This window comes from Pseudogymnoascus verrucosus (assembly GCF_001662655.1).
Source record: "Pseudogymnoascus verrucosus strain UAMH 10579 unplaced genomic scaffold scaffold_7, whole genome shotgun sequence".
NCBI classification, from domain to species: Eukaryota; Fungi; Ascomycota; class Leotiomycetes; order Thelebolales; family Thelebolaceae; genus Pseudogymnoascus; species Pseudogymnoascus verrucosus.
In genome coordinates this window covers 221,095-246,760 of record NW_017263658.1, presented here as the reverse complement: position 1 = coordinate 246,760, position 25,666 = coordinate 221,095, and the positions used below count along the sequence as shown (strand labels likewise).

The 25,666-nt window shown below is 50.4% G+C and overlaps 9 protein-coding genes across 9 annotated transcripts in view; 6 read left to right on the top strand and 3 right to left on the bottom strand.

The window, feature by feature from the left end:
• The window catches only part of VE01_02847 (uncharacterized protein), a gene marked incomplete at its 3' end in the record, with an annotated part of 4,087 nt that extends 641 nt beyond the window's left edge, over nt 1-3,446 (bottom strand). The window contains exons 1-4 of the mRNA XM_059463481.1: nt 3,034-3,446; nt 2,305-2,974; nt 2,008-2,251; nt 22-1,960 (exon numbers count right to left, since the gene is read on the bottom strand). Coding sequence (XP_059319951.1) covers nt 22-1,960; nt 2,008-2,251; nt 2,305-2,929 — 2,808 coding nt within the window. The 5' untranslated portion in view covers nt 2,930-2,974; nt 3,034-3,446. The remainder of the gene's footprint in view (nt 1-21; nt 1,961-2,007; nt 2,252-2,304; nt 2,975-3,033) is intronic.
• A 476-nt stretch (nt 3,447-3,922) lies between these two features.
• On the top strand, nt 3,923-6,089 carry VE01_02846 (uncharacterized protein). The gene is made up of 3 exons (XM_018272350.2): nt 3,923-5,099; nt 5,189-5,310; nt 5,356-6,089. The coding sequence occupies exons 1-3, from the start codon at nt 4,217-4,219 to the stop codon at nt 5,857-5,859; spliced, it is 1,509 nt and encodes a 502-aa protein (XP_018133223.1). The 5' UTR covers nt 3,923-4,216; the 3' UTR covers nt 5,860-6,089.
• Nucleotides 6,090-6,092: 3 nt separating this feature from the next.
• VE01_02845 (uncharacterized protein) lies at nt 6,093-7,527 on the top strand. The gene has a single exon (XM_018272349.2). It carries the CDS (start codon nt 6,197-6,199, stop codon nt 7,139-7,141), a length of 945 nt encoding a protein of 314 aa, XP_018133224.1. The 5' UTR covers nt 6,093-6,196; the 3' UTR covers nt 7,142-7,527.
• A 2,930-nt stretch (nt 7,528-10,457) lies between these two features.
• VE01_02844 (uncharacterized protein) lies at nt 10,458-12,482 on the top strand. Its single transcript, XM_018272348.2, has 4 exons — nt 10,458-10,780; nt 10,839-10,920; nt 10,981-11,189; nt 11,246-12,482. Exons 1-4 carry the CDS (start codon nt 10,597-10,599, stop codon nt 12,073-12,075), a joined length of 1,305 nt encoding a protein of 434 aa, XP_018133225.1. The 5' UTR covers nt 10,458-10,596; the 3' UTR covers nt 12,076-12,482.
• A 1,653-nt stretch (nt 12,483-14,135) lies between these two features.
• On the bottom strand, nt 14,136-14,741 carry VE01_02843 (uncharacterized protein; the record flags this gene model as incomplete). The annotated part of the gene is made up of 1 exon (XM_018272347.1): nt 14,136-14,741. One exon carries the CDS (start codon nt 14,739-14,741, stop codon nt 14,136-14,138), a length of 606 nt encoding a protein of 201 aa, XP_018133218.1.
• A 310-nt stretch (nt 14,742-15,051) lies between these two features.
• VE01_02842 (uncharacterized protein) lies at nt 15,052-17,522 on the bottom strand. Its single transcript, XM_018272346.2, has one exon. It carries the CDS (start codon nt 17,347-17,349, stop codon nt 15,307-15,309), a length of 2,043 nt encoding a protein of 680 aa, XP_018133219.1. The 5' UTR covers nt 17,350-17,522; the 3' UTR covers nt 15,052-15,306.
• Nucleotides 17,523-17,628: 106 nt separating this feature from the next.
• On the top strand, nt 17,629-19,739 carry VE01_02841 (uncharacterized protein). Its single transcript, XM_018272345.2, has one exon. It carries the CDS (start codon nt 17,674-17,676, stop codon nt 19,450-19,452), a length of 1,779 nt encoding a protein of 592 aa, XP_018133220.1. The 5' UTR covers nt 17,629-17,673; the 3' UTR covers nt 19,453-19,739.
• A 357-nt stretch (nt 19,740-20,096) lies between these two features.
• On the top strand, nt 20,097-21,845 carry VE01_02840 (uncharacterized protein). Its single transcript, XM_018272344.2, has one exon. It carries the CDS (start codon nt 20,209-20,211, stop codon nt 21,742-21,744), a length of 1,536 nt encoding a protein of 511 aa, XP_018133221.1. The 5' UTR covers nt 20,097-20,208; the 3' UTR covers nt 21,745-21,845.
• A 1,589-nt stretch (nt 21,846-23,434) lies between these two features.
• Nucleotides 23,435-25,219, top strand: VE01_02839 (uncharacterized protein; the record flags this gene model as incomplete). Its single annotated transcript, XM_018272343.2, has 4 exons — nt 23,435-23,701; nt 23,761-23,869; nt 23,924-24,471; nt 24,520-25,219. 4 exons carry the CDS (start codon nt 23,435-23,437, stop codon nt 25,156-25,158), a joined length of 1,563 nt encoding a protein of 520 aa, XP_018133357.1. The 3' UTR covers nt 25,159-25,219.
• Nucleotides 25,220-25,666: the final 447 nt, after the last annotated feature.

The window sequence follows — 25,666 nt, the reverse complement described above, 5'->3', positions numbered from 1 at the left end:
CATCATCTCCATCACTTGCACCTCTAGCTCTTCCGCAGCGTCCCACTTCCCTTGATTCCCGTACGTCAATGCTAGGTTGCCTATGCTCCATAGCGTGTCTGGATGATCCTCGCCGAGTTTCTCCTTCATCATCTCCATCACTTGCACCCCTAGCTCTTCTGCAGCGTCCAACTTCCCTTGCTTCCCGTACGTCAATGCTAGGTTGCCTATGCTCCATAGCGTGTGTGGATGATCCTCGCCGAGTTTCTCCTTCATCATCTCCATCACTTGCACCCCTAGCTCTTCTGCAGCGTCCAACTTCCCTTGCTTCCCGTACGTCAATGCTAGGTTGCACATGCTAGTCAGCGTGTCTGGATGATCCTCGCCAAGTTTCTCCTTCATCATCTCCATCACCTGCACCTCTAGCTCTTCCGCAGCGTCCCACTTCCCTTGATTCCCGTACGTCAATGCTAGGTTGCCCATGCTCTGTAGCGTGTGTGGATGATCCTCGCCGAGTTTCTCCTTCATCATCTCCATCACTTGCACCTCTAGCTCTTCCGCAGCATCCCATCGGCCCCTAATCTTATACGCTAAGCCTACCATTGCCATACTTTCTAGCGTATCATTGTGCTCTCGATTCAGAATCCTCTGTCGAACTTTCATTGCCTCAATAGACATCTTCTCTGCCTCTATTCCTTTCTCCATTCTGCACGCATACCATGCTGCCTTGAATAGTATCGAAGCCCAGTCTCTTAAAGAGGCTTGTTCCTTTGGCTTCTGTGCTGCCGCTATTTGCACGTGCGGGGAATACGTCTGACACCTCACCCAATTCTCGTACTCTCCAGTCGGAAGCTCCGCGTTAAGATTCCTGATAAACTGCTGTTCCCACCTCTTTTGCTGCCCATGGGCTTCAAGCCATTTTCGCGTGGCTAACTGCACCAGCCTGTGCATTTCGAAGGTTATGCCGTCTGCATTGACAGAGACGAACGAGTAGTTTCGTAATACTGCGACATCGCTTTCAAACCCATCACTCACACTAGACTGTGTTAGGTTATCTTCATCGTCATCTTCATCGTTACCGTCATCGTCATAATTAGTATCGCTATTAACATGTTTATCACCGTCGCTCTCGTTCTGGTCTTGCACCGAGTTGCTCTGCACGCTTTGACTTCGAAGTAGAGCCTCAGGAATTCCTTGTCGGTCAAAAAAACACATAAGAGACAACAAATCAGTGGCTGACGGCCTAATCTCACAGATATGATCGAACGATATTTGCCATGTAATGATGATGGAGTTTTTGGCCTCTGAGTCTCGCTGTAGCTCTTCGGCTTCGTACTCTAAGAGACTCGATCTTTTGCTGTCGCTCTTTTGAAACATTTGAAGGTACTGTCGTATAGAACATCGGGGCGCTAATTCGGAGATGTATGCAGCTGCTTGAACAATAGCAAGCGGCATAAACTCGAGCTCTGCAACAAGCTGGCTAGCGTCATGTCCACCATCATTCCCGCCAAGCTTATTCCTAAAGAGTGCTAGCGCATCTATCTGGCTCATTGGTTCGATTGCGATTATGTTCCGCGGTTTAACTAGCTTTAGCGCTGCAGTTTTGCTTCTTGTTGTTATAAGAATCGATCCATTTGGGCACTGCGGAAGATATTCCACGAGCGGTCGTAAGTTCCCACTGCCTATGCCGTTATTTTGCACATCCTGACCGGTGCTTCGACGCTCAACGAGGTAGCTAGCATCATCCACATTATCAAGTATAATGACCCACGGCCCTTTCCTATCGTTGTGCAGCCAGTCGTGCACAAGTTGGAATATATTGGCCTTTGGATCTTGCCGGCCGGAGATCTTGACGCAGTTTGCAATATCCCGAAAGCTCTGCTCAAACCGAGCCGTGTTGCTTGCATGGACCCAGAAAACCCACGTTTCAAGCGATCGGTCTCGGGTTCGGTAGGCATATTCGATGGCGAGTTGCGACTTGCTTCGCGGCCGTTAGCCACCCGCAATGGCAGAAGTGTTTGTACTTACCCGACGCCGCCCAGGCCAACGAGTGCGGTCCGAGACCCCAATACATCGCATTTCTGGTAGATCTGATCAAGTATTGTCCCTCGCTCGACAAAATCTGTGTCGCGACTGAAGGGTATGACGACCGACGGGTTCGGTGGGGTCTCTGGTCGCTCTATGGTGGGGCCGTCGTTAGCACCCGCTAGCTTGTTAGGTTGGACCCTTTGCAACTCACTAGGAGCGGCATAATTATTGAAAGTGGGGTTGCCTAAGTCATATTTATCAAATCTAGACATGGTCTCGGATTATACTATTTCTTACTGCCAAAATGCGCGTCACCCTTGATCTCATTGTGATAGAGATCCCCAATTCCATTATGCTGGGCTCCTCTACCAGTGTTAGCATTATTGTTACCAGTGCCTTGATGGTTTTGGGTGACACTCCCAGCCTCGTCCTGGAGAGAAGAAGGCATTTCGTTCATTTCCTTAATAGCCTCTTGTATCTCCTTTACTTGGGCATCAGTAGCGGTTCCCATCAGCCTCTCGCATACAAGCACTTGGATGTCCTTCAATATCTCTTCCATTAAACACTCCACTTTATACTCTTTCCTTAGCGTACCGAGGGCTTTCTTGTATCGATCGTACCACTTGTCGTCATCCTTCCGAATAACCTTCTTGAATATTTTGTTGAGGTTCTCAGCCTTCGCCTTGCATGATTCCAGAATGGGTTCCAATGTCTCCTGCGTCGTCTCGTCGACCATCTGTGCCCTCTCTCTAGCTCTGTCCAGGATTGCGATCACTAGGACTAGTCGTGCATGCACCAGGCGAAATGCCTCGGGCTGACCCTTCGCGTCTTTAGCGGCATCATATATCGTTTTAGTTGCCTCGATGATCGAGATCAGGCCTGAAATGAGGCCAACAACGAACGCAGCCTCAGCGCCGGACATTGCAATCGATAGCGATTTCGGTGGGTGTATCTAGGCTGCAATATACTACAACGACTAATTAGTATTTGAAAGCGTCACGAAAGTCGGCTTTTGGACTTGCGTACCCGGACGTGGCTACCAGATCAGATTGTGGGTTCGTGGGTTCGTATGGTGTGGCCGAGTACCAAGAGCGTTTGCGATAGAGTTAGCTTGAAAAACTCGTTGTGGCAAGCCAGGTTGCAGGCTGTCTTTAAACAGTTTCCGTACAAGCCCTTTATTGGGGGCAACAGGAGTGCCACTAGCTGCATGGGTGCGTTGCCACTATCCTTACTATAAGTGGTCTGAAAGTTGCAATGCTGGTCCAAAGTAAGGCTGGCGATACGCCGCTCGTTTTGTGTGGCTGGCTAAATCGCGACACTGCCCAACCATCGTAACCAGGAAGCACAACTTTCCATAAGTCGCGCGAAGGAGCATAATGTAAGAATTCCAGACATTCCCAAGATCTGCGGTAAGAACTGAACATACCTGGGACTAACGAATAACTTTATTGAATGTGTGATGACCTGGCGCACAGCCACATGCTTTCTACATGTTGATTACGTAAGAAAATTACTCTAAGCTATAAGTAAACCTAAGATTTGATTAGAGGTACCAACCGACACACCGACATGGAATGAATTTGCGCCACACGGCAGCCACAAGGCTGGCGATAACTTCTTGGTAGTCCTGAAGGACTCGGAGGGTAAGATATGGATGGCTTATAGGTTTCAGCAACGGTAGAAGTTTGATTGTAGTACTGTGGTAGAGGAGTCCTGCTACGCTACGAAATAATGCTCTCTGAAAACCAGACGCGACGACGATGATACAAACATAATTTTCCAGGTATCCGGGTCAAGAGTGTTCAGGAATGGTCACACCATATGACTGATACAGAACTTTGGGAACTGTCGATGTTTACACAGAATCTGAATTGCTTGAAGTCAAGGTACCTATCATTTTTCTCGCCACAAGGGGTTTCTCGCATGCAGGGACAGACGTTATATTCTAGCGTGGACTAGAGTTGTCAGGGGTCGTACCCCACTAAAGGATCACAGTAGCGGGGTTGTCATGCTCCTTCGTGAGCTTGAGTCACTTGTAAATTCCGGTCCCTCCTTATAACCCCCCCCTTCTATAAAACTCGAAGACTTTGAAGATCAAGATACCGCCTAATAATCAAGAACTATAATATCGACAACCTCGTCCATCCATTGACAACCATTTGAAGCAACCCCGCCTAACCTACACGCCGCCACCCACACCGCCGCCATCATGTCCTCCCCAACCCCCAATTCAACATTCACCACCCCCCCCCTCGACCGCACCACAGTCGCAACCCTCATCAGCACCTCCCTCTCTGCCCGCCCCCCCCTCCCCTTCCCCACCCCCACGACCCTCACGACCCTCACCCCAACCCTCCTCTCCCACCTCCCCCCCACCGGCCACCCCCCCACGACCCTGTCCCACCTCCTCACCCTCCCCCCCGCCTTCTCATCCCCCCTACTCACCCCCGCCTTCTACGCCTTCGTCACCGGCTCCACCCTCCCCATCGCTGCCGCAGCAGACAACCTCGCTACAGCCCTAGATTGCAACGTCGCCGTCCACGACCGCGGCGCCTCCCTCGCCACAACTATCGAAGCGCACACGCTGACCATGCTGACTGAGCTGCTGCGCCTGTCTCCCGAGGTATGGGGTGGACGCGCCATCACGCCAGGCGCGACGGGGAGTAACATCCTCGCCATGGCGACGGCGCGGGACGCCCTTCTCGATCGTCGACTCAAGGCTAGCGGAAGCGCGGAGACAGTAGCGAGTGCGGGGATCGTAGGAGCGTGTGTGCAAGCCGGGGTGAAAGGGGTGCAGATCCTCGGTGCGGCGGCGCATAGTAGTGTGTACAAAGCTGCCGGGGTGTTAGGGCTGGGGCGGGGGAATGTGAGGGATGTCGGGGTTGAGGGGGAGCCGTGGAGGCTGGATTTGGAGAAGGTGAGGAGGGAGGCGGGGAGGGAGGCGGGGAGGGAGGGGTGGGTGAGTGTTGTGGTTGTGGGGATGGGAGAGGTGAATACGGGGAGGTATTTTGGGGGGGAGGAGGAGATGAAGGGGTTAAAGGGGTGTTTGGAGGAGGTTGCGAAGGGGAGGGCTTGGATTCATGTTGATGGTGGTATGTACAGGCTTTATCTTCGGTGTCTGCGTTCGCTGGGTGTTGCATGCTTTCTTTGCCAATTGGTGACTGGAAACTGACGATCACAGCATTCGGGATATTCGCTCGTTCCCTCCCCGAAACAGAAGAGTTCGCCTCCCTTCGCGCATCATCCGAAGGGTTGCAATACGCCGACTCCATAACCGCTGACTGTCACAAAGCACTCAACACAGTACCTATCCCCCATTCTATGCATATACCCTGCTAACCCACGAAGCCATACGCATCCGCCATCCTCCTCACCCGCACCGAAACCGATCTGAACAACGTCTGCAACAACGGCGCAGCAGCCTACCTCAAGACGTCCGCTACAGACCCCATCCCCTCTCCCCTAAACCACGGCTTGGAGAACTCGCGCCGCTTCAGCGCTCTGCCTATCTATGCTGTGCTGCACGCGCATGGACGTGAGGGTCTGGCTCTGTTGTTTGCAACGCAGGTGCGTCTCGCGAGGGCGGTGGCGAGTATGGTGAAGGAACTGGAGGCGTATGAGTTACTTCCTACTGCGGAGGTGGCGGAGGTGGGTACTATCGTGCTCTTCCGCCTGAGAGACCAGGGGAGGAATGAGGAGCTCCTGGGACGGATTAACGACCAGAATCGGATTTATGTTAGTGGGACCAGTTGGGAGGGGAGGCCGGCAGTGCGGGTTGCGGTTTCGGGGTGGGAGATGGATGTTGAGAAGGATACGAGTGTTATTCGAGAGGTGCTGAAGGCGGCTGAGTAGTTAATGATGTGGGAAGGCCGGTGTTTTATCACCCGTTGTGAAAGTGTGTGCGGGGAGGTCAACGATAAAGAAAGTAATTCAACATATAAAGATAGCGAAATATAATTGGTTTAGTGGTTTGTTTAAGCGCCGGCCTCAAAGGAACAGCTTGAGCCTTGTTATTACTGGACAGTATCGTAATACGAGCGCAAAGAGCGTTTGTTGGATTTTGGACGGGGATCATTAGGCACCAACCGAATATCTACTTACCCCACCTCAGCAAAACGTCTCTTGCTCAACTTGCAAGCCTAGTTTCATGTAAAAGACCAAGAGGAATACAACACCGTGACTATTTGCGATGGAACCAGAAACTCCCGACGACGAATTCGACCGCAAACGCACCTCTGAATTCTACGAGCCCTTCGTCGTCGACCCAGTAAAAGAACACAAACAAACCTTCATCATCCTCCACGGACGAGGCGGAAGCGGTAAGAGCTTCGCGGCCAGCTTCCTAGACCACCCCATCGCCCCTACCCAAGACCTGGGGCGCCTCAGTGGACTCCTCACCGTCCGAGCCTGTTTTCCCCATGCCAAATTCATTTTCCCCACCGCCTGTCTCGGCAGAGCCACATCTTACGGCCATCTAACCCACCAATGGTTCGACAACTGGTCGCCGCTCATATTTCCCGAGTACAAGGAAGAGCTAATGATTGAGGGACTTGCGGAGACATCGTCTTTTGTTCACTCCCTTATGCAGGCGGAGATTGATGTTGTGGGCGCTAGGAATGTGATTTTGATGGGCTTGAGTCAGGGGTGCGCGGCGGCTATCATATCGCTCTTGACGTGGCAGGGGGAACCGCTTGGGGCTGCTGTGGGGATGTGTGGGTGGCTCCCCTTTCGGAAACAGATGCTGGACAGGGGCGACGACGGAGTTCAAGAGAACGGGAATGGCCAAGTCGGTGATGTCGAAAATGAGAATGCAGTTGCTGACAACGAGCCCTCACAAGCGGAAGCAGCTAAATTACAGCGAATCGCAGACTGGTTAAGAAACGAACTTGGAATCACTGGCGCTAAATCCGCTGCTGTGCCGTTCAAGCAATTCCCGATGTTCCTCGGCCATGGCGTCGACGATGCGACGGTGTTGTGTGAATTTGGGCGGCTGGCGGCCCAGTTTCTGAAGCATGTGGGCGTAGATGCGCGATGGAATGAGTATACGGGGCTTGATCATTGGTTTTCGGGGAATATGCTGCGTGATATCGTTTTATTCCTGGATTCTCTGGAGGGATGGGAGATTAATGGTTGATGCCAGCTGGAGAACTTCCCTATGTGGATGGGAGAAATTAGGAACGGGGAACTGAAGGGGCTGCCTTTGGGGCTGGGGATGCGTCGGAGGAGTAATTTTCCTCTGGGATCACTGGGGAAAATGAAATAATGAGGCATTCGTGGTAGTGATGGTACTTTTGAGTGCTTACGACTATTTCCTCGGAAAGGCTCGGGGCAATATACTCCCCACTATTGGAAGACGAGGACATGGGTATTGGTGAGGCAAAAACATGTCAAGAGTACTATCAATGCTCATGTATTAGCCTGCAAAGCTTAATCAAGTAGACATGCGATACGTATGCACAACTGCATCTGCTATCACCGCATATCGGTGAAGAAAATATGATAATAACCTTGTTTTCCACATCAACACCGCCATTTTTCATTCTCCATGGCGATGTCACACGTCATAGAGGCCGATTTGAAAACCCATGCTCTGATTTCCTTGGTTTTCCAAAACAGCCGATTTAGACCGGCCAAGTTGCGTTACGGACGAGGCGCAGCCGCCCGGCTACCAACTCTCGAGCCGCAAACGAAACGCAGTCAGACCCTTATGAAAGCCTCCCAACAACGGCCGACTTCCTATTTCTTCCATGCCATGCTTTTGACTCACTGTCGTTCTCCAAGGCATCCCCATCTTATATGTGTCCAACAACCGCTGCCTTGATATCCAACTTTTCCAACCTCATCACGAGGCCCGCTCACCGAGAACTCCCAACAGTAACTACATCATTTGCATCTTCAACAAATCAGAAGACACCCTTTGGTGGCTTGCATCCACCCGTAGCGATCGATTTTGCAATCATGTGAGAGTGGCAGTGATTCGTTTGGGTTGCGGCCATGGCGCATGTGGCGGCCGTGCGTGCGGCCCGGCGCACTGCACGATGCGCAGATCATCGTGACGTGCAGGCTGCAGGGGCCGTGGAGGAGTATATAAGGAAAAGGATCCCCCGTCCAGAAATGAGTTTCTTGATTCAAATCACTCAGCTACTTCGCTACTACAATACTGCAATACTACAGTACTACAAATCAAATCTACAAACCGCCTCAACCGCCTCACGCCTTCAACTCTACAACCAGTGCAAGGCCACCTCAAACCACCTTTCAAGCACTCCACCAAACACACAGAAATCATGTGCGGTGTTCGCATCAGAGCCAGATGGAACTGCTCGCCATGCTGCGACTGCGACTGTGACGACTACTACTCCATCCGCCTCACCACCGGCACAGGCCCATGGAGGCGCAACCGCGTGCTACGATCGTATGAAGAGGAGGAGTACTTCCTCGGCCGCCGAGACCCATGGAGGTGCCCGTCTCCTCCGGCGAGGAGGCGCGTTAGATTCGCGCGCTTCTAATTCTCTGATTTCGATCCGCTGTGTTGTGATTAGGATTCGGAGAGGATGAAATGCGTCGGTCGAGGGATACAGGATGACAGGGGCTAGGAACGCATGGGGTGATGCCGACTTTTTCAAGGGGAGGTTTTTATATTCAGCATGTTTTTTTATGGCGTTTTGGAGGAGGGGTGGATGACGGACATCGCGCTGAGTAGGGGGGATTTTTGTGTACGGCATTTGCGACTGAAGGATATACTTGTTTGGAGATAGTGTACTGGGCAATATATGGAGATATGGATTGAGCGGGAGGCAATAGTCAACTTTGGGTGTGATTTATATGGAGTACTGGTACTAGGATGGAATTAGAATAGACACAGGACATCGGGCACGAGGAATATAGTTATTGGTATCGTGGATATAGACTCAAATTGAAAAAAATAAAAAAACATCACACAATATTCATGTTCTATTTGCATACAATAGTGCACTCACTAAAACAAAGTCCTGCAAGAAGGATTTTTGCTGCCAGGATTTGTTCTGTCCCACAGCTCGTCACGATTTCCGAGACTCTCGGGTCATTTCATGGGCCCTCGCCGAGCGTGGATTTGCATCACTTACACCGCAACTCTTCGAGCGAGGTCTCTCGACCTTGCTTCTGAACGACGTCTTGTGGCAGATTCTGAGAGAACTTCACAAACTGACAAGGCGGACTGGTGGGCTGCTCACTTCGTCGAGTTGGTGATGAAAACCGTCATGGGGGCAGTGCAACAGGCCGTGCTGTTTCGACCAGGCTGATTACACAAGGTCATGTGATAGAAACGTACCTTTCTAGACTGCACCAGTATCTAGGTAGGAGAAGCATGGTAAAAGTAGTATTACTGACAGATACGGGATAAATAATAAATGCTAGGTCATTGTGGAAACCATGCGATGAGGCGGTTGTGCCCAAGCCGTTTATTAACAATATGCCGCCTTTCCACTTGGCAATATGCTTTGCAGGAAATGGGAAGCATCCTGAGCCATTTCCCACTGCTTGTGTAATACTCGAATACTGGCATATCGATGGAAGCGCGATCTCTTTGTCCTGAATAGGGACAGATGGGGTGTTCCGGGATTAACTAACTTGGCCAAGGGTCCATTAAGAGGGGTCCACTGCATCTGATCGACCGCTAGCCAGCCCGCTTTCAGCCAATGCGCACAGATGGGGCACGGGTAGACGCAGATCAGGGTCATAGCTTAGACCCCAACTCTCTCAGTCGCAGCTGAGGGATGCACGACATGGGCTGACTGATGTGATTGTGCTACCTTGCTTCGCACGGCACAATAAATCAGCATTTTTACTGGTAGTGTTGCAATATTTGTGTCAGATCGGTAGAAGACTACGTATCTGAGTCACCGAAAAGGACGAAGACTCTTATCACATTCGGTGGTGATCCGCATGGGTCACAAAGTATTGTCCCCCAAAGCCGGGGACTTGATTTCCGCACCCGCGCTTCCTTGCTTCCCGCTGTGAGCACCCAAGGGGCTGCTTTCTACAAGAGGTAGAAAACCGTCTGCTTCCTGCAATGTGCATGTCGTCAGCAAGGCAACGGAGAGCATTGTCGCAGTTGACCATGCGCCTTCTAATCTTACAGAAGCTCCCCCTTCGTCGGAGAAGTTGGCAAGGACGCATGGTAGACATGCTTTGGACACATGCACTGTGAACACCCGAACACAAGAATCATGGATGTGTTGGCTTGTCTCGGTGCTGGAAGTAGACATTGCAACCAATGCGAGAGAGCTTATCCCGTGGTACGAGAGAAGTAATGTGTACAATAGGAAGCCTTTGTCCGGTCTACTTTCCCACCGCCTCCTCCTCCCCCTTCCCCCCTTTTTCTCCAAGCTCACAGCGCCGCTGTTAGAGACACCTCGGCACGATAACCCTCAGTGTAAAAGCGGCCTATCCAATACTAATAATAACGCCCCCCCTTCCACTTCCTCGTATCCAACTTCTTCAAACTTCAAACTTCAATGTGTCCAAGTCAAACCGCCTGATACGCCCTGACGACCGAGCTGGCAGCCTTTCTCTCCCTATTCCCGGTCGACGGTGCTGCTACCAAAGATGATTCTTCCGACTTTGGATGAAATCCAAAATTGGATTCAATGGTACAGGAAGCCTTCCTATCAAGATATCCGAGAATTTTCCGCAGCTGTTCGAGATGGGAAGCGTGAAAGCACCCTTCGACGTGGCAGCATAGAAGTGCCCACTCGCCTCGGCCTCGACCAACTCCTCCAAAATTGGACTTGTGGGTTGCTATCCTGCCTCTCATCATTCGCATCTAACCAGCTGCTTCAATCCTGTAGGCAGTCCAATGTCCCTCAGTGATTTTTACAGGTACCTCAAGCATGTCGAGCATTCTCCCGAAAACCTCGAGTTTTACATGTGGTAGGTGACACCACCCGCTTGCCAAGCGTATGCGACACGTCGAATCTGACAGGAGAACAGGTTTATTCACTACCAGGCCACCTATGTTGCATGTCCTGATGAAGCACTTCCAACCATCCCATCGTCAGTCTTGTCGGATAGGGGATCGCAGGTTTCGAAGAACACCACTTCATCTCACCATAGACTGACAGAGAATGAATGCAAATTTCCAGAGTCTCACAATAATGTCTTTGACTTAGACATAGAATGTGACGTTGCACATGGATCTGGTAGGCCCCTAGTACCCCCTTGCATACCCTCCGAGACTTTACTGACGCCACTATAGAGTCAGATGATATCACGGCTAAGATAGCCGCCCTCATTGACCAAACAAGTAAATGCGCCCCTTCGAAGTCGGAAAAGTCCCGCTCGTTCATGAAGTCTTTCATGGAGTCCTGTAGCTTCGGTACATGCAGGAATCCCAAATCCCCAGGTTCCGCATTGACGCGCGCCGACCTGCCAAAAGTCGTCGACCTATTCCTCATGCCTGGCTCTGAGAAAGAGTTGAACATACCCCCTGGAATGAGAAATGCCGTTTTACTTGCCCTCGAGCACGATGACGCGCCTGTTCGTTTTAGGCCAATCGCCGAGCACTGCTATCAACTCCTAAAGAACTGTTCCCACAGGAACTTTGTGCGCATTGGCGTTAGCAATGGGACTTTCGAGACAGTGTGTGCTGCGACCACTTTCGGGGCGTTACTCACGTTAGCCGGCTTCATTCTCGTCTTCGTGCGCGCATTTTACCCACACCCAGGTATGCGCGCACGGTGGGATGTGCTCTTCTCGTGGCCGATGTGGTGGTTTGGCATGGGCCTGTTGCTCTCGGGTCTCCGCGGCTCATGCTTCTTCATGCTGCTTCTTAGCCGTCGGAATCACCTCCCATGGGAGAAGCAGGCTATCGAACAACAGCAACAAGCTAGTAGCAGCGCCGATTCGAATATGTCGAGCCTCATCAGGATGTATAAGAGGTTGTCTCCTTTCGAGAACAAAGTGCGTATCAAAGACCTCGCACTTCGTGACCTTCAACACAGGATTGTGTTCCAGAGCGTGGTTGTTGGTGTAATATTTGCGACGGCGATGACGTTAGTCTTCATCTTTCTTCCTGTGTGGAAGTAGCTACATCAAGACTTTCGAGTCTTTGCGGAGGAGCTTTCATGAGGCAGCACAAGAGTTAGGACAGGAGTCCACCGGCTGTTGCCCCTGGCCGAAGGTATACTATAGTAAAAAGCGAGGCAAGGTTACTGTAGATAAAGAGTTTTGGATATAGGGATCCAGGTGGTCCCGAACATATCATTATATTCGAGTTTGGCTGTCACTACAACAGACAATATGACCAATTGTCTATTTCCAGGCAGTTAGTTGTATTCTTTGTTGTCCTTGGCTGCTCAAATGAAATAAATGAAGTAGTAGCTTGAATAAGCTCCAGAGATGACGGTAGGCGACGGAAGGATTGTTATTGAGGTTATGGTCTTGTCCAGGAGAGTAAATAAGAGGCATCCGTTTTACAGAGGTTGCAAAAGCACGCACCGTATATAAGTATAGCTTGGACACCAAGCTGTTATGATAAAGGTGGACAATAAAGGGATTTGTTTTGGAGATCAGGTATTATTTTTTCAGGGGGAAGGATGAAGACACGCTTGAGTTGTAACTACGGTTGCAAACAATCAAGTCATTAGTGCCCGCTGAGTACTTTACGGTCATAGGCTCACCCCCCAAACGAAGAAATACTGAGAATGATTTAATGACAAGAGATGTATCGATGGCAGATAGGGAGGCACAAGGAGTCAACCTTTTGGATAGGTAGAGGCATGCTATTACGAGAAAGGTATGCGTAATTACAGGGCGAAAGTATTCACAGACAGACCCATCAGATATAGAAGGGACTGAGGAACTTTCTCCATCGCCCGCCCTCGGGATTTCAATACTCCTGGAAAGAAAGGTTGGTTCTCCAAAATATTGTAATTTTTACACGTCTTGGTACACTGAAATATAGGGACTGACACCCGTCTCAAACATGAACCATACAGCAACAAAGCGCCATTTTACCCACCCATACACAACTCAAACACCATCCATAATTTCATCTTCCAGTCCATGAATCAACCCGGAATCTTCCATCCCAAAACGCCGCCATCCGTTTCCATATATGCAAGTTACAGGTCCTCTGTCCTCGGACCCAATCAGTACACGTGGTGGGGACCCTATATGCCACCACCCGCTCTTTCCATTACCGTGATCACTCCTCCCCGATCGATTCAATACTGCGTGCCCTCGCCCCGTCTGCATCATCTGCTGTCTATCTGGCTGCAGAATCGTGCATATGCACTTATCCGCGCTCTCGAGCATCCCAAAAGGCAACGTTCAATCGCACGAAAGCAGGCTGCCGAGCCCATAGAGGAAGGCGTCCCAGAGGTCCATGACCTCGCTGAAGAGAGCCGTGAAGATGCCTAGCATGGTTGTTTGTGTGATATGGCCGCAGATGTGGCCACGGTTTTTTGCTTATTTCTGCTTGGATGCTGGATCTTTAGCTTTGATTTGTGAACTTTGTTCCTGAGTATATTGATTTGAGTGTTTGGTGTTTAATTGACTTGGCTTGTTATTTGAAGTTTGTCGCATATATGATAAATCATGTAAGCAACAAAAAGCCTCGATGGGGCGGCAACATATATATACTCTTCATTGCCTTCTCCGTCACAACCGCGCCTCCTGGCTGTCCCGTTATCAGCTGCCCAGCCTCATCTGCTGATGTGCGTTAGAACGGCGATTACTTCGACTTTCTCCTAAGGCTGAATAAGGGGTCATGGGTCAGCAGGCCAATCATATGGACCCCTGGAATCGTTGCCTGGCTGCTTGTAGAGAAGTTTGGTCACGTGTGGCCTTGGATTGTGGATCATCAACTGACGGGAAAGGCGGGAGGGAGTGTGTGTCAGCGGGGGATTATATAATCAGGCGACTTTGAAGAAGATAGATCGGAGTTGAGCGACAAACACGGATGGAGATCGGGGATGAGTGATGTTGAGGTTTCCTCGGCCAATGTGCCGTGCTAGAAGTCTTTTTCCCTAGCTCCCACTCTATGTGCTGTACACTCCCGCTCAAAATCGCAGTTAAGACCACTATCCATCCAACAATGTCCTTCAACGCCAAACTCCCTCGACGAACAACGTAACAATACCCCCCTATGGCTTCACCGTTCCCACAACCCTCCCCTCAATCTCCTTCAGCAGCCCAACTAATTCCGCCTCCTTCCCCTCAACCTCCAACCCCCTTCCAACCCACTCCTTTGCCTCCTCCCACCTGCTCATCTCCGCCAGACATCTCCCCCCTCTCCACCATGCCTTAGCATTCCCCACCTTCTTCGCCTCCACACTGGCCTCCGCATCTTTCCATCCCTCCGGCCAGCTGCGCAGCGCCATATGCGCCTGTGCCCTATTCGCCAACAGCCCCGCGACCTCATCGCGCACGAGTCCCGAGGGCTCCCACTCCGGGCGCTTCAGCGCCATATCCAGCCCGAGAGTGTACAGCTGTATCGCGGACGGGTAGTTCGCAGAGCGGTATGCGGCATTGGCACTCTCGCGGAGCTTGGTGATCTGCGCGCTGCGCTTTGGGTTGACGGGGACGGGGGGGAGCGGGGCGGGCGTCTCGAGCGAGAGGAAGGCGGTGTGGAGGGCGTTGAGGGATTCGAGTTCGTCGCGGAGGCGCTTGGAGTTCGAGGTCGTGGAGAGGGCTTTGCTTTTGGGGTCCAGGTGGATGGGGAGGAGCGTGAAGGACTCGGTGTCTTCCATTGTGCTGAGTGATATTGTTTGGACTGTGGACTTTCACCAGCTGGTTTGTGTAGTGGGGAGTCGGTAAGATAAATATAGACGGGTTATTTGGTGTAACTTTGTGGGCGTATTGTGAATTCTGAAGCTGTGTATTCGGTGGTCTCATTACTTCAAGGACAGATAATAGTTACAACTCCAGGCATTGTTTGCACTCAAAGCAAACAGTACACTATCACGTGATAACTGGCTTCGCTGTCCCCTGTCGATCTACCCCATGAGTCGACTTCAGTTATTTAGGAGGCCAATAGGGAAGATATGTTTTTAAAAAGCTGGTTAATACGTGGCCAATATGTAACCCCTTGTTTGCATTATTCGTACTATATAATTGGCTAAACACGTCCGTTCCCAACTTCGCATGCTCAAGCAAATCCTACCCCTTCCGTAAATCATCTTACACCAAAACTCCTCCAATGGAAACCAAGGACTAAAATGCCGAATAAATACTATTCGCCCGCTATGTCGCATCATTGAAAAGTAACAGAGGCCGCATCGTGCCTCAGCGCGGCCAGACCAACTTTTGAGGGCTTTAATCTTGCTCGCGAGCCAATCGTTCGAGGTCTTCAGCCTCCTGTTCTCCTTCAGGCGTGGTGGGTGCTGTTCCTCCCAGACTGCGCAAGAATCCACCCAATCTCTGCCCTAAGCTCTGCGCCCTCCTCCTCCCACTTCCACCACTCTCTTCGAAAGGTATTTCCAGGCTTCTCCTGCCATTACCAAAGTCCCCATCCTCAGCATACGAGTGGCGATCTATCATCCGTGAAGCCTTCGTCGGGCTATTCTGTTCGCTGGTCAACAACCCCTCCATGCTATCCCGCCGTTCTCTACTCCGCGTCTGGTGGAGGTCAAGGCGTGGCCGGCGCCTACTGCCGTACATATCGGTACTGCGGCGAACCGTATCTGCCACGACCGAAGACGAGAGGGGAGAGATGAACGGTCCTGGGGTCATAGGCTTGCCAGTCGAGTGACGTGCAGGAGTCATGGGCCGCAGGACCGCAGTATCAGACTGTGGCTGTCCAAATTCATTTTGCGATATGAGCCGCGTAATTGCGGGGCGCACGGGCCTGTCGGGGGGAGCTTCAGAGGTAGACGGAAGAGCGGCGAGGGAAGCGCTGTCCAGCGGATGTGAAGCAGGCGCTGAGCCGGGCACTAGGGTCTGAGAAGTAGAGCTTATTGGACGAGGGCGGTGTGCGTAAGAGATGCGAGAGGAACGCCGCGAAATATCGTCCGCGGGGAAACCATCGTCAGATTCAGCAGCCTCGTCGTTGATGAGAAGTTCATGAGATGGGCGCGCCCGACTCAATGACGCCCTTTGGGTATTCCTATCGCTATAATAGCTAGCCCGTCGATCGTCGTGGTTGGTAAGGGAGATGCTCTCTGCCTCATCCTCTGAATCGAGGTCGGAACTCAAGTCGTCGTGGATGACTCTTCCAGAAGTTATGAGAAAAACTCCAAAGAAGGTTAGGAGGCAGCCTCCAACAAATTTTACAGCCCGTCCAGGGCTGGTGGATTCAAAATCTCGGTACAGAACTGCTGAGCCCATGATCACCGAAATTGTAAACAACACAAATTGGACTGGAATGACTTGAGTAGAGTCGAAGCGTTGAAGAGCGCGGTTAATATATTTGACTTGCATCACCGCTGTGCCAATCAATACAACGGCTAGGGCGTATGTAATTGGGTTGGTGAATGCATCCCAGAATGAGGTCGAGAGCATGGAGGAAACACCCTTTGTCGATAGTACCGTGTATGCGCCAAACAAGGCGACGAGCCCGAGATCAATCAGGATAGTTTTGCTTCCGTATTTTGGTGATGCCCATGCCAGGATGAACATGACTCCGATAGTCACAGCCATATATATTTCAAACTCCATCGTCGTGATAGCACCGATAACCTCGTGAGGACCAAGTTTCTTCTCTTCTTGTTCGGCGCTAAGAACAACCGTAACTGCTCCAAGTACAGAAACCACGACTCCCCAGAAGTCCCGGAGCCTGAATTCTTCCTTGAGCAATATAGGTGCAATAACGCAGTTCGAGATGAGCCCAACCACCCCGAGCGGCGACACGATAGAAGCCGGTGCAAATCCATAAGCCAAGAAATTTCCGGTTTCTCCAATTGTCATAAGTACAATCCCAACCCACCAGTATGGCGACTTCAAATATGATTGCTGCTCGACATTGTCGTTACTATCGCCGCCAGACTCGGACCCTGGCTTTGCGGAGTCGAATGAGCTTCTCAGTCGTTCCGTCTCTTCATGTCCATTGTGACCTGCCCAGGAACCATCTGCTGTTCCATAACGATCGCTAACCTGTCTGTGCTGACGCTTCTTCTCTTCCGCCTCCTTGTGTATTCGTATGTGCGCGTATCTTTGGATATTGAGGGCGAAGCTGATAAGTATATTCCCCACAATCGAACTGATAATCCCGATCAGAGACGACCAGCGCTGGATCGGAGTACCGCCCTCGTCATCCGAGAAGAAACTCCTGGATGCGATGTGATGTAGGACAGCATCTTGATTCAAGAACGGAGTAACAGTGGCGGTGATGGCTGCGACATCTGGATTGGAAATGAACATCGCGGGCTTGTCCCGAAGGATCCGCCTCTAAGACGTATTGGCCAGAGGTTTCGAGGTCAAGCGCATGGGTGTTCTAAATCATCGGAACGATTGAAAATGATCGATTATAAGTCATTGCGATGAGTACATGAATCCGACGATGAATCTGTAACATCAGTTGTAGAGGAAGCTGCCTAAGTTGGGATGGGTAGCACGGAAGACTAGCACCGCCCGTCGTTCCGTCCGTCCCTCGTCATCGCTGCGCTAATCGCCGCGTGGAATTATATTGCCCCATCAACCCGCGTCGCGACAAAATCCCGCCAGGCTTTGTACCAAATCGACAAAATGAGTGACAGCGATGAATATGAGGTGGAGGGCCCAAACTTGGCGGCTGATGACCCCATGCGGGCCTTTCTTCCAACCTCTTTTGGAAAGAAAACCAAGGAAGCAGACGTTGCGGCGCAAATCGACAGGACAAAAAGAAAGGTCGAACCAACAAGGCCAGCAGGTCAAATCGAAGACAGCAAGTACAAGAAGCAAGAGCCAGCTGCGAAACAGGATAGCTCGGACGATGACTCCGGCTCAGAAGACGATGAGGATGACGACGACGAGTTCCCAGTCTCCCACGAGCTGGTGCTCAAGACTCACGACCGCGCCGTTACTACCATATCCCTCGATCCGTCTGGCTCTCGTTTCGTCAGCGGGTCTACCGACTGCACAGTAAAACTTCACGATTTTGCGGCAATGACCCCTACAACTCTCCGGGCATTTAAGAGCGTGGATCCCAGCGCTGGGAAACCGTCAGATAACACCGAATCCCACCCCATCAACCATATCGAGTTCAGCCCTCACTCTGGCAGCCAATTCCTTTGCATATCAGAGCATCCTCAAGCGAAAATCTTAAGCAGAGATGGCGAGGTATTGGCAGAGTTTGTGAAGGGCGATATGTACATCAGAGACATGAACAACACGAAAGGCCATGTCTCATCGATCACTACTGGCACTTGGAGTCCTACCGACCCTAATATTATTGCCACGGCAGGGACGGATAGCACGATTCGCATATGGGATATAAATCATAAGAGGGCACATAAAGAGGTTCTGGTTCACAAAGATCGAACGGCTGGGTCTGGAGGAAGGACCAAAATGACGGGTGTCGTTTGGGGAAGCCCCAAGCAAGGCGGAAACAATATACTGGTGGCAACAGCTCTGGATGGGAGTCTAGTAATGTGGAGTGGCAATGGACCTCATGCGCGGCCGGCCGGGGAGATCCGTGGCGCCCATAAGCCCAATACTAGAACGGGAGGCGTCGATATTAGCCCAGACGGGCGTATGGTTGTCACGCGAGGCGGTGATGACTTGATCAAGCTATGGGACACTAGGAAATTCAAGACTCCAGTGTTAGAAGTCGCTCACCCGTCAACTTCGGATATATACTCTCTATCGACCATCAAATACTCACCCAATGGCGCCAACATCATCACTGGCTCTAGCTCTGGCCACCTCCATATCCTGAATTCCGGAAATCTCAAACCAGAACTCGTCACACCCGTCACTCCCGGCTCCTGTCTCATCTCCGCTCTATGGCACGAGAAGCTGAACCAGATCATTACCTCCTCAGCCAATGCCGAAGTGCATGTCCTCTACAACCCCAATACATCTTTCCGCGGTGCGAAAGATGTCATGTCACGGGCTCCCAAAAAGCGCCATGTCGATGATGACCCCAACTTCACCACAGATCAGTCCGCTGGCATTTCAGGCGATACCATCATTAGCCCTAGTGGAATCCTTCAGAGCGGACCAGCAGCGTCCTCGTTCGCTGCGCGCCATCCCACCATTGGCTTGACAGCGAGCGGCAAGAGCAGGGACCCTCGACGACCGATGAAGCCTGCTGTTACGCCGTTTATGAAGAGTCAGCCAGACGAAGCTCATATCAATTCGACTATCCCACTAAGCAGTATGAGAGATGAGGACCCGAGAGAGGCATTGCTGAAATACGCCGAACTCGCCGAGAAGGACCCGTTATTTACGAACGCGTGGAAGCAAACGCAACCAAACACTATGTATGCTGAATTGAGTGATGATGAGGCGGAAGAGCCGGATAAGAAAAAGGCGAGGAGATAGTGTGGAATTAGGACGTAAGTGAAAAGGGAAAGTGTAAAATAGGGCTTACGCGGTTGGTTGATATTTTGGAGTTTAACATGTATTTGGCGCATAGATACCACCAGTTTGACACACTGAAGATAGAATGGACAATGAACAATGGGTTTGTCATTTAAAATACAGCATTATATCTTGCTCGTCCGTGGTCGATACGCTCATCGCCGTGCGTCCTGGGCTGACTGTATGGTAAGGTGCAAGTAGCACATCTCTTCTTACAGGGCTATCTATTTACGGAGTTCCAAACCCACGTCTTAAAAACAAGTATCAGAATCTCCAACCATCCCCATGTGACAGCACATAGCCTTGATGCCGTTTTCCGTCCGGTCCCTACGGTGTAATGACACCATGGCCCATGAACTATTGCCGTGAAGTATATCCGACCTCAGAATGTCCGGAGACTAAATACCAGGGAGCCGAAATAATACGCCCACATAGCGCCGGCAACGAAAGAAGGGAGTTGAAGTCGCACATCCATTGGTCTAGCCTGGCCTGATATAGTTTAGTCTCATCTTTGGTTGGAGCGCGGGGTTGTGCGGGGTTATGCCGCTAGGTTGGAAATCCACAAGTTCCGGTTCGCGACCCGATCTCTTGGATGAAAAGTCTCTCTATAACTTAACTATATGAACAACCCCAGATTCTCCCCACGGGGTTTCCTGTATACCCGTAAGTCGCATATTTCATAACAATTGTCAAATTATACAATTGATCTGTTGAAAAATGTCTGTCTCACGATCCATCTTGGATTTTCTCGTCACTCCTTGGACACCAATCGCCCTTCTCGGTCTTTATTTCTTGATTCCATACTTCACCACCTACGGATACCTGCGTGGTATCCCGTCCCCTAGTTTTGCAAGCTTTTCCAATGTCTGGCTGCTCATCCAAGCTAGGCAAGGAAAGCGCTTTTTATCTGTCCATGCCGCCCACAAGAAGTACGGAAAACTTGTCCGTATCGCCCCTAATCACGTCTCCATCGCCGACGACTCCGCCATCCAATCTGTCTACGGCCATGGCAATGGCTTCTTGAAATCTGACTACTACGATGCCTTTGTGTCCATCCAGCGTGGTCTATTCAACACCCGCGACCGAGCCGAGCACACCCGGAAGCGCAAGACTATTGCTCACACCTTCTCCACGAAATCCATCTCCCAGTTCGAGGAGTACATGACATCAAACCTGTCTGCGTTCACGAAGCAGTGGGACAGATTCTCCGAACTCTCGCATGGAGGGTTCTACAAGCTAGATTCCCTACACTGGTTCAACTTCCTTGCATTCGATATCATCGGCGATCTCGCCTTCGGACAACCCTTCGGCATGGTCGAAAAGGGGAAAGATATCGTCGAGATCCGAAAAACTCCAGATTCTCCAGTCACCTACGCCCCCGCTGTCGAAGTCCTCAACCGTCGCGGCGAAGTAAGCGGAACCATCGGATGCCTACCAGCCATCAAGCCATTCGCCAAATATCTCCCCGACCCATTCTTCTTCCAAGGTGTCGAAGCTGTTCAGAACCTTGCAGGAATGGCAGTCGCCCGAGTCTCAGCACGCCTCGATGCAGGACCCAAAGGTGATGATCGTGTTGATCTTCTTGCCCGCCTGATGGAGGGTAAAGACGAGACTGGTGCCAAACTTGGCCGTTCAGAATTAACCGCAGAAGCCCTCACCCAGCTGATCGCTGGCAGCGATACCACTAGCAACACTTCCTGCGCACTCCTCTACTGGGTCCTCAAGACACCAGGTGTTCTCCAAAAGCTGCAAGCCGAGCTTGACGCCGCTCTCCCTGTGGGCACTGTCGTGCCACAGTATATGCAAGTCCGTGACCTCAAGTATATGCAGTGCGTTATCAACGAGACTCTCCGAATCCACTCAACGTCATCACTTGGACTCCCTCGTGTTGTGCCTCCTGGACCGGGGGTCCGCATATTGGATCAGCATTTCCCTGCCGGCAGCGTCGTCAGTGTTCCGGCGTACACTGTGCATCATTCCACGGAGATTTGGGGCCCAGACGCGGATGAGTTCAGACCTGAGCGTTGGGAGAAGGTGACTGATAGACAGAAGGGTGCATTTATTCCGTTCAGTTATGGACCTCGGAGCTGTGTGGGCAGGAATGTGGCGGAGATGGAGTTGGCGTTGATTGTGGCGACGGTGTTCAGAAGGTACGAGTTTGAGCTGTACCAGGATGTGCTGGAGACAAGAGAAGGATTCTTGAGGAAGCCATTGGAGTGTATTACTGGCGTGAGGAAGAGAGCAAATGTATAAATAGGAAGGTGTTGTCTATCTGCCAGCGATTTATTCCACGCGCTAAGCCTGTCGTATCAATGGAGTGTATAGCAAACAATGAGAGTCCATTTGAACAAGTTGCACAGATGAGACGCTGTGCAATAAAAGAGTGATCCTTCTTGTGGATATATTATAGCTCGGTAGACAGTTGGCATGGCACATGGCATTCGAGGTATGTGGAAGGAGTATCCCATCCTCCAGGGCAGGTTTAGATATATTTGCATGGGAACTATGAACTACATAGATACCTCAAACGGCAGTATATGCGTCCAATCTTTAAATTAAAAGGTTGGATGGTCTAATGGTAAGATGTCCGCCTCCGTAAGCAATCGATTTTGGGCCATTCAAGGCGATTTTGGGCTAACCCCTGCATCTCTTCCTTGGATACCAAGAGCGGTTGGGGAACGGTGAGAGATTCCAGTTCGAATCTGGACCCAATCAAATTTTTCTTTATTTTCTATTATTTTTTTGGTCTGGTTCGATCCGTCACCTGGAGCGTGGTGATCATAGACGGAGGGCTTTGTGGCACAAAGACTCGGTATACAATGGAGTCGCGCTGGGCTGCCTTTGAGTTTATATTTCACGCCGAGAATATGATTTTGAGTTCGATTACACTTTGGATTAGCCGAAACATAGATATGGTTCTTTGATAAGAACTGCCGTATTTAGAGTCACTATGAATATCCATCGTTTTCGAATCACAGGGATAATGGTTTCCTTGGTGGAACATAAAGGGATCACAACAAAAAACGCCAAGGCAGGGACTGTAGGGAGGCTGCAGTAATCCACCCCTAAGACAATATCTTTTAATTTTCCGTAACTAAGTCAGCCATGATACCGCTGTTTGTAGGATTTCGGCCTGTGGCATCAACACTGGAATGCACTTGATTCTATGTGGGTTGCCCATGGCGGATATCAAAGTCTTCTCTATCAAGAAGGTGAATATCTTACTTGGTGTGTAGCACCGCATGTACATATGCGTAGTATAGTTGACGTCGTGTAAACACTCGTTGCTCCTATGTATACAGGTTTCATAAAACTTCCTGCTACAGACATAAAGGCCGCCTGTAATCTTGTGCAATCAAATCGGATCAGAGTCCTAACATCAAAAATGAATATAATAATATTTCATGTACAACGTTGCTTGAAACACTAGGGTTTAAATTCTGTTAAATTGAACCTTGAACCATTCACCTCGCATAGTTCAAATAATTTCAGGACATCGGATGAATGTACGTTGAGTAAGGATGCTAATATAAAGTAAGGGTTAGCGAACAACGCCACCTCCAGAGATCGACTCGAAGCTATTGCATCGGCAAACTAAACCCAAGGGGTGCATCATGTTGGGTATACCGTGACAATGTTTATGTCATTGGTCTGTTCTGAGGTTTCACGAAACTTCCCAAAGAGTATAAATGTCTGGAAATAAATTCCTTGGCACTGGTACGTGTACAACATACCATGCAGTTGAGAAATATGCCCTCGCGTCCATACGTGTCTAAGAAGGATGTTGCAATATATTCCAGCACAATGTTATCTAAGGGGACAGCCTGAAGAAACTACTTAACTGCCAGCTTATGCCCATTCCTGTCAGTCAAGATTACCCCAAGGTCATTATCATCCATATTCCGACCACGTTTTACGTGCTTAGAAGCTTTTAACTGTGACGATGGGAACCTCACTGGAAGACGAGAAGTCAACAGCTGGAGCTTTAGCTATAGAAGATGAGCGGCTTGGCGCCACACCGACTATCGCCACTGAGAGCATTGATAGCAAAGATGTCGATAGGGCGTTCATCTACCTCACTGGTCAGGACCAGAGCCACCTTGATCACAATGTGGACCTTAAAGCTTTGCGACGAAAAATCGATTGGCGGATCCTCCCAATTATGAGCGCTTGCTATGGGTTGCAGTTCCTTGACAAGGTTCTCATCAACGTAAGCATATCCCCTGAGCATTAGAAACCACCGCAGCTGAATTATGTTCTTGATGACAGTATTCAGGTGTTATGGGTATTCGGGAAGAACTTCACCTTGTTAAGAATGACTTCTCAAATGCGTCTTCTGTATTCTACATATCCTATTTGATTGCGATGGTTCCTAACGGTTAGTCCCCCCCCCCCTCAATTTTATGAGACTCAAGTTCTGAACTTGATACAGGGTATATACTCCAAAAGGTCACTGTGACAAAATGGCTGTGTATCCTTGCCATCCTATGGGGCATTGCGACAGCCTGTACTGCGGCAACATTCAACTATCACTCCCTCTTGGTAACTCGCATCTTTGCCGGACTTTTTGAATCGCCCGTCTCGCCTTGTATGATGTTAATAAGCAGCCAATGGTACACTTCGCAGGAACAAGCATCGCGGTATAGCTTCTGGTTCTGCGGTGCAGGGCTGGCCCAGATATCAGGTGCCTTCATCTCTTATGGATTCCAACACGTCCATGGTACAACTTCGATATCATCATGGAGGATTATGTATTTGAGCCTCGGGCTTCTCACGTCCTTCGTAGGAGTTGCAGGCTTCATTATCCTGCCCAAATCACCTATGACGGCGAAATTTCTCACCGATTCCGAGAAGGTTGCTCTACTCAATCACATCGCAGTCAACCAAACTGGCATTGAGAACCGCCACTTCAAGTGGAGTCAATTGAAGGAGCTCGTCCTCGATATCCAGATATGGTTGTTGGTGTTAATGACTATCTCGGTATGTACTCACCATTACACACAGTTCGCAACTAACCTTGATCTCCAGGTAACATGCTCCAGCGGCGTTATTTCCTCCTACTCCTCCATTGTGATCGCGAATCTTGGTTTCTCCTCCCCAAAAGCAGCCCTCCTCACCGCCCCGAGTGGCCTCGTCACCATCATCAGTTCGCTCATCGCAGGCTTTGGGGTTCGCTACAGCTCTAACCGCCGCTGGGCCTGGATAGCCGCATTCTGCATTCCAGGCATGATCGGCGGCGCCTTGATGTCTTTCGCGCCTCTCAGCAAACCGGCTGCTATCATCATCGGCACCCACCTCGTCTATGCCATTATTCCAACGCTGATGCTGACTTTCCAGTGGGCAATGTCAAACTGTGTTGGGCAGACAAAGCGAGTCCTTGCTTCTGCATTTGTATCAGGGGCGTTTGCAATTGGAAGTATAATTGGCCCCCAGACATTCCAGGATAGAGATAAACCGGAGTATAAGCCAGCAAAAATTGCGATACTGGCTACCCAGGGTGGGGGCGCGGTCTTTGCGACACTGCTGTTTGGGTACTATTATTGGGCCAACAAAAAGAAGGATAGAGTAGAAGCTGCTTTGGGACCACGCCCTGCGACCGAAGAGGGGAGGCAGGAATGGGGGAGCAAGACGGACAAGGAGAATTTGTCGTTCAGATACGTTTACTAGACGTTGTGAACAGAGTCCGATGGCTCTCCGTATAAGTTTTAATAGCTATGTGCCATAGAAGCCTGAGAAACCTCATTTCTTGTCAGATACTGGCTGTGTAACATGTTTCTTCGCAAGTGGATGAAGTCAAAATCCCACTGTGGCAGCAACAAAAAGCCTCAAGGAAGGCTCAGACTTACCATTGTTGTCCGTTTTCAACTACAAGGCTTAATATAGCTACGCGTTAACGTCATTTTGAAAGCCAGCCTATCCTTTAATCACAGCTCGTGCTTGCGCTTTGTTGTGATTCATATAAATCATGTTCAAACCATAGGTCAATGGAGGGTAAATTGTTTGTTTGGATTATGTTTTGTGTTCTTCGCCTCTGTGTATATTTTTGTGTTGCCATGCAGCTTGTTCCCCCATGCCCCACAATCTCTTCCAAGGACAATAACTGCACATCGAGCAAGACAACCTCGTTGCATTTCGTACAGAACTATGATCGACTGGCCACTTTGCTTACGCACAC